This window comes from Anarhichas minor, unplaced genomic scaffold (genome assembly GCF_050575085.1).
Source record: "Anarhichas minor isolate MPS153535 unplaced genomic scaffold, ASM5057508v1 ptg000045l, whole genome shotgun sequence".
NCBI classification, from domain to species: domain Eukaryota; kingdom Metazoa; phylum Chordata; class Actinopteri; order Perciformes; family Anarhichadidae; genus Anarhichas; species Anarhichas minor.
Window position 1 is genome coordinate 6,792,299 of NW_027466491.1, and position 7,684 is coordinate 6,799,982.

The following is a 7,684-nucleotide window of genomic DNA, read 5'->3' on the forward strand; positions in this document are numbered from 1 at the left end:
TATCTGCCCTGATCAGTCAGTAAGACACAAACATGGGAAATAGGGTCCAATTTGAAAAATACCGAAGTTTCCCTTCAACATGTATTTAAATGAAAATCTTTGAGATTGCCACTTTAAGTAAAGGATTCACCACTGACAGTAACAACACATCACATGAAAAATATTTTCTTTATTACAATCTTTTCCACTCATACAGTATCAGTTAGTAGAAAGGTGTTTTACTGTATTATTGAACAGTGCAACATGGTGTTGAAATAAAGGTTGTACATTTCAATGCATAGTTCCGAAGTCTATCGTAAATTTAGCAAAATCATATTTGTTTTTAGGACATGCCCCTCTATATTGTCCATAATCCTGCAGAAGCAGAGTGTGAGAGGACACTTTTCCAAATCAAATTCAAGAGTACAATTTTCTTTTACCCTTATATATTGTTTACCGGCACTACGGAAATATTCCTTTTGAACCAAATGAACCTGAATTATGAATAAATCAGATTACAACAACTCAATGATATCCATGATAATCCAACAAATCTTTAAGAACCAAATAAATCTGTCACCTTTACATAATACACATTTGTATAAGTGAAGAAACTATGAGTGAACAGTTCCAGTAGCATCGTATTATTATTACTATTGTTGCATCTGGTTTGATACTTCAGTGGAAAAAGAAAAATGTACAAAGCCGTTTTAAATATTCACAAGTAACAGTAATTACAACAAAAATATTTAAGGCGTTTTCAGTTGAATTCTGTACAATCACATATAATTAGCTATTAGCCCTTCAGGGAGAAGAACAGAGAAAGCAGAACAAGTCGTGCGTTAATGCTTCATCAGTCGACGGCGCTCCAACAGGCAGGAGGTGAGGAGTATTTTTTTTTTTTCCAGTATTGTAGGATGAGATGAGTAACAGGGGATAAAATATTAATAGAAAGGTATTGTTTTTTTTTTTTTGTTTTTTTTAAAGAGAAGCCTGATAGAAAACCTGTCTGTTTTCAGCACTAACACAGACCGTTGCCCCGACACGTTGACAACCTGCCAGTCCACATTGCAAACTTCATTGGAAATTATTTGAGGTTTTAAAGGTCATTTTAAAACAATTTAAATCTGCGTTTTCAAGCCCTGATTCTTGCCAGATTGAGTCACATTCATTTAATGAATAAAAACAAATTATAAAGAAAACTTTCAACCGGTGATCAATTTAGTTTGGGCATATATCAAAAGAGATTCACCGAATTGAGCACTTATGATTGCTAAATGTATAACCCTATATATTTGACACGCGTCTGTAAATTTAAAGCAGATAAAATGCTTTAATATTTGCCCAAACTATGGAGTACCGGTTAAAGAAAATGTTTTGGTATTTAAGTTGAATAAGCAGGAAGTCGATGTAAAAATCTAAACTTTATTTTCTGACAACATGCAATGATGTCTAAATTAAAACTAAAAAAAAAAAGGGAATCCAAGGGAAACTCTGGTTCCACGTCACTTCCATTTTCAATAGATCCATGCTTTTCAAAACTTTTTTTTTTTTTCTTTTTGGTTTGTAGTGTTTAGTTGGTTATATTTCTTTCCATCTTGTGGGAGAGGCAGTTTTAATCAGAAGTGGTCACTTTGTCAAGGCTGCAGTGGCTCGGGGTCGAGGAGGGTTTCTCCTCGTCATCGTCTGCTTTCAGCAGCGGAGAGAGATCTGCGTCTCGCCCCGCCTCCTCCCGCCGGGCAAGCCGTCAGTCGCGGTGCGCCTGGCTCGACGGCGTGATGCTGAAGACTCGGATGCGCAGGTGAGAGGCGATCTGGAGGCACACGCCGGTACAGTAGCGTGTTAGGTCCAGAAGAGAGAAGACCTGAGGAAAGACGGAGAGGATCAAACATCAAATGCTGCATTAATGGTAATATTTAATGAATGAGAGAGCTGCGACTGTGAACAACATGGAGCAAAGTGAAACTATGTGCTGGTATAAAGAAATACTGACTGCAAAAAGGTGCTATAATAAATACATTTTGTTATATTAAATGTAATATCTTAGGTGCATGCCACATCTATGGTCCACAGCAGATATTTATCCTCGTCATAGTAGAGAAAAAGCACAGGCTCTGTTATATTTAAGTGTCCCAGTAAGCCAGCATACACAGTAAAAGGTGTCATTAATGTTATTAGTGACACCTGTGGTTTTCCAGCCGTGACTTGCGGTCTAATCAGCCAGAATAACTAGAAACACCTGTGTGGGTGTGACGGGCCCTTCGAGGGAAACCAGTGCTTTCAGTAAAAGTTGAAGCTCCTGCGACCTCTTCAACTGCTTATTTTCTGCCCACGATGAACGCCATAGTTCCCTTCTCCATGCACTTTGGATGTTGTTGAAGTTGTGGCGAAAAATCCCTCCACTACAAGTACTGCTTTCACACGCAAACCATGCAAATCACACAGGATGTTACAGCTACTGTAACCAGATATATAAATCAATTCAAAGCGAACAAGTGGTACGGATCTTTGTGCAATTTGTGGTTGAAATGGGTATAAGATGCCTCTTAGGTGTGGAGTTGTAATAGTTGTATTGTATCCAGTATATCAAGTCATCTCATTGGTCTAAAAGTGACTTTGAACTAAACCTTGAACTGCAGCTGTAATGCCTTGAGTCGCTGATTTAGACGGTTAAATTGAAAGCCAACAGGACTGAGAACCAGGCTGTGCTTACGTGTGCTCATCACAATTTATAGCTCTAAATACAAGATGGCGTGCAATGAAATGAATAGAAGGTATAAATCAGGAAACAGTTTGGTTGGTTTTTCTGGTTTTCTCTGCAACAACCTTAAAGATTGCTTGCTTGCTCTTGTTTGTTGGGTGAGTCGTGGGTGCAGCCTCATGAATCAGCCACTAAGGAGAGCATTTCATGCCTTTTCCAAAATTTGGGCAGCTCTGAATGCAAATGGGGTCTTTGTTTTCAACCCTTTAAATCTAAAACTGAACAATCTCTCAAAAACATCCTTTGGAGTACCCCTTTAATAAAGAAGGAACCCTTAACACCACTATAAATGTGTCAAACACTGACCATGGCGATCCAGAGGACTATATGCTCATCGATGAAGTTGTTGAAGTACTGGTTGAGGAAGAGGAGGCCGGGGCCTACGAAGGCCGTGTCCGGGAGGTGCAACTCACTCTTGGTCATGTGTGCGACCTACAGCGATAAACATGAGGGAAATAAAAACACGGATTAGGTACATTCTGACTAAATACAAAACAGAGGAAACATGAGAAACAACTTTGGTGTTATGATTGTTAACTTAAGTTATAATTCTTGAGATAAACATGGAATCAAACCCAATATTATAGTCAGGATTTAATGTGATGTGTGTAAGTATCCCAGAACAGTATATAGTTGTTTTCATTGCTAGTCCAGCACTAGATTCAAATCGCCTTCACACGCAGTGGCTGTAAACAAATACACCACAAATATGCTGCTCAACCGGTGTCTGCACTTTGCAGGTCGTAAGCATCAACTCACTACGAGGAACTTTCATTTTGTGTCGATTTTGGCAGTCCCTGTGGACAGAAGCGGTAGCGTTTCCAAATATGAATTCATATAACCAGCGGTTTCATAACCAGTTAAAAAGTAACTGTAAAGACAAGATGAACGTACCACCAGCTTGTTGGAGATCTTGGAGGCGACCAAGCCAAAGGCGAGCAGGTACAAACATGGGTTGAGCTCAAACAGCTGGCTGGACGACTTCTTGAAAATGATGAAGGCCAGCGTGAGGGTGAGGCCGATGTGCAGACCAGGACTCAGCACACTGGTGTCCTAAACAGAGGGAATGTGATGAAGCATGCGTCACAATAGAGATGTATAGGTTCTACATCCAGACTGTGTGTACAGTGTGAAGAGGTTTGTGGACTTACAGCCACAGTGGAGCCATTTTTGCCAACACCTCCATTCAAAATGACATGGAAGTAGTTGTAGCAGGAGTAGAGGGCCCCGCTGATGATGCCGACGATGGGGAAGACGTACATCTTCAGTCCGATGATGGGCAACTACGGAAACAAGTGGAGGTGAAATTAATGCAAAGACACGCGGCACTCTCCTGGCAGTAAGACGACAGGTGCTTGTGTGAAAGCTGCAGTGCATGCCGAGCGAGATGAGAGGGCAAAGCAAATAAAAGAAATGCGAGCGACATCATCTGCTTTTTGAGCCAGATCATGTCTGATGGATGACCTGTTGGCGTGGCGTTAGCTCCACATATTTACCTTCTCACTTCTCTCATGTGATGTTAAGTCAAGCCTCCAAAGGCAGCAGAGTAAAAGTAAAACACAAATTCTATTCAAGGACTAGGACGACGACTAAAAACTACGAACTGATCAGATAATTAATTTGGTGTAATAAAAAAAAAGTAATGGAGAAGAAAACGTTCACTATAAAAGGTGAAATGAAAGTGTTCCTGTGTGTGTGTGGACAGTATTCAAGCATCTGTCCGTGGGTTCTCAGTTACCGTCGTCTGCCAAAGGCTCACGCCTCCGAAAGCCGACATCAAATACATGATGGTGATGGCGAGCTGCACCTCTGTGACGTCAATCCTGTGAAGAAAGTATCAGGGAAGAGTGTGAGTAATCAATTTAAGTTAGCAGTTTCACAGTTATATACGGGTTATATTACAGCATCTGTATTAATACTGGGAAAACATGTGACTTACAGGCCAAAGCGGAGGGTGCCGGACACGTAGGTCTGCCAGTGAGCGCAGAAGAACATGAACATCCCGATAAAACCACAAAAGAACATCCAGTCTGGGTATCTTCCTATGCCACACGAAATACACGTTCCCACCGCAACAAAGACTGAAAGAAGGAATAAAGAACAACAGACAAACTAATAATCAACATCTCTCCCTGAGCCACTAATGCAGCCGATTCTGCAAATGTGAAAAGAATAACAGTTTAGGTTCAGTTGCCCAGTGAGCGGTAAAGCACCTGTGGAGACGGCGTCGCAGCCGTGGTCGAAGAGCTCCCCCAGAGCCGAGCTGCTGTTGGTCCTCCTGGCCTGCTTCCCATCAATGGCGTCCAGAGACTGGTAGATGAACAGGCCCAGAGCGCTCATGATGAAGGCCCATGCTGGAGCCTGGGGGTGGGAGAGACTTGACTTAGACAAGAAGGACCACAGCCTTGTTGTCGTTGGTTAAAGCGAAAAGAAAAATAATGCGACTCTTTTGATAACTGATTGGTTGCTTTGAGCACTCACTTTTGAGGCTGTTATCAACTAAATTGATAATGAAACAACGTTCCTGGTTAAAAACCTGTGCATATTAAGTTATTTTACCTGAGATTCCACAGACGAGGGGCTACAGCAAACTATAGAGTCGACTGTGCATGCTAAGAGGATGCAGAATTACTGTGAGGCAATGGAAATCAGGCACTCCTGCTGTACCTGTTTGATGAAACCTACTGTCAATGCATATTGACATGTATCTGCGTTCACACTGTGAACATGATTGAGGGATTCCAGCTGTGTCTCAGTTCCTCCAAGTTAGAGACTCTAACCAACACAGCATGTTCACCACAACGTTGTGTGTATGCTTGTCAGTGTGTGAGAGAGGGACACAAAGAAAGTCTGTGTTTCCGGAGAGATCAAGAATCTCATGCTGTCCTAAATATTAGGAGATCCTGCTGTATTCTTCTAAGTCCACGTCCTAAATGACTCACGGACTGGTGGGGACCGATCCCGCTCGTTTAGGGTCAGAGGTTACACTTTTAACATCTCTGAACTGTGTTCGTATGCGTACAAAGACATGTGACATTCATACGTTTACAAGTCCATGCCTTATGCAATGCTAAATCATGGAAAATGCCTTTGCACATGTGGAATTTGACAGTAACAGCATGCTGCATGGACTGTGGACTTGGTTGCAAGGTTGTCATAATTGGATTGGACAAAGGTATACATCTGATAAACGAATACACCTATGATGCAGTGCTGATTAGGACACTGCTCCACAGTGAACCTGGTGACATAAGTTAACTGGATCATAGGTCACAGGCTTGTTGCAAGGCCTACTGGTGCATTAGAGGTATACAGTTTAAGGAATATGTAGTTGAGACTACATAGGATAGATGTGGAGCCATTTCACATCAGCACGTGAAACATTTTCCCTTCAAATGTCTGTTTTACCATCAACAATGCCGCATCACGTGAGCCTGCGCGGACAACAACACGTCAAAGCTGACAACTTTCCCCCCAAAAAAACACATGACGGACACGTATATTCCCTAATCCGACAATTTAAAGATTCCTGTCTTATATGTGGCCATGCAGACGTGACACCGTGTGGTTTAAGGTTTGTCCACAATCAACGGGAGACAGAGTCTAATTCGGCTTCAACACAAAAACAACACCACCAACTGCCAAAACACACCCTGGGCGTTAGCATGAAGTGGGAATAATTATAAAATACGAGTGGCTGTGAGGCTCAAATTTAAGCCGAATTGACAAGTACACCCCGCTGATTCAGGACATGTCCTACATTATAGCTTGTGAGTCATGAGCTTGTGCGCCCCGGTGGTCACGTAACGTTAATTTGCGCAATTTGCGAATGGAGGACTGCGCGTTCCTTCCATACCAGAGAAGGACACTTAAGTGGCGCTATGGTCTCCGGGTAGAAACTTTAACCAAGGTCGATGTACTCACCTCCTCTGTCGCCGTGGGACAATAATACATGAGCACCACCGTGGTGAGGATGTTCACCATCAGTCCAACAATAGTCAGGGTGTTCGGGGCGATCCATGTCGGTATTTGTTGGACGAGCCAGTTCCAGTAGATTTGACACGGTGGCTCGAACAAGGATCGACCAGAGGCGCTGTATTTATGCTCCTCCAGCCGCTTGAGTTGCGCGGGTGACAGAGACTCTGGCCACAAGAAATGTGGCATTGTTTTTTCTGCCTGGTCACCAACCGCAAATTACCTTAACAAACTTCCCAACACTCCCGGGTAAGCTAGCGGCTCAGACGGGGCTATCTTCTCTCGGCCGACTCCAACAAATAGTCGCTCATTTGGCATTTATAGCTAGGTGACCAGACGAGGCCATTTCCACAGCGGAACCATGAGATGTCGACACTCCGCGTACGTTTCTGATCAAGTTGCGTCTCGGCCGGAAGTGAGAATCCGGAAGGGAATAATTAGGCGGTGCACCGGGAAGTTTAAATGAAACTGTGGACGTGTGGCATCCGCGAGGTTATTTAAACTACTAAACTAACAATGCAAATGTCAAACGCTGCTGGTTGGCATGTGTAAAATAAAAAAATATTCACATATTCATGTTTGAATGTTACTCCTCCTGGTTTGTATTGATATATTTAGGTTGGCCATATAATAACTTTATTATTCCCCCCACAAACTGTAGTCATTCAATTTAGCTGTTACATTTTCTGCACATGTAAGTCTTAATTCACACCGCCTTGAACTAATTGTGGTGGAGAAATACAGAATCCTTAATCTTAATGAATCTAAATCTACTGGAATAATCCAATGAAACACACATGTGTGAGTGTTTAATTTTATAATATAAACTTTACCCAAATTCCTTGGAGAAATTCCAAGGATGTGACCACAGTGATTGATTTTTTCTTATTAATTTAGGCTATTTTTTATTATTAAATATATTCATTTATTTATTACCTTTTTAGGTCTTAGTGTCCCTGCATATATTTT

At 42.0% G+C, this 7,684-nt stretch overlaps 1 protein-coding gene across 1 annotated transcript; it reads right to left on the reverse strand.

Moving 5' to 3' along the window:
- Positions 1-149: 149 nt before the first annotated feature.
- Positions 150-7,124, reverse strand: chpt1 (choline phosphotransferase 1). Its single transcript, XM_076111621.1, has 8 exons — positions 6,665-7,124; positions 4,954-5,101; positions 4,680-4,821; positions 4,479-4,563; positions 3,892-4,023; positions 3,635-3,793; positions 3,047-3,172; positions 150-1,843 (listed from the first exon to the last, which is right to left on the reverse strand). The coding sequence occupies exons 1-8, from the start codon at positions 6,902-6,904 to the stop codon at positions 1,727-1,729; spliced, it is 1,149 nt and encodes a 382-aa protein (XP_075967736.1). The 5' UTR covers positions 6,905-7,124; the 3' UTR covers positions 150-1,726.
- Between the last annotated feature and the right edge of the window lie 560 nt (positions 7,125-7,684).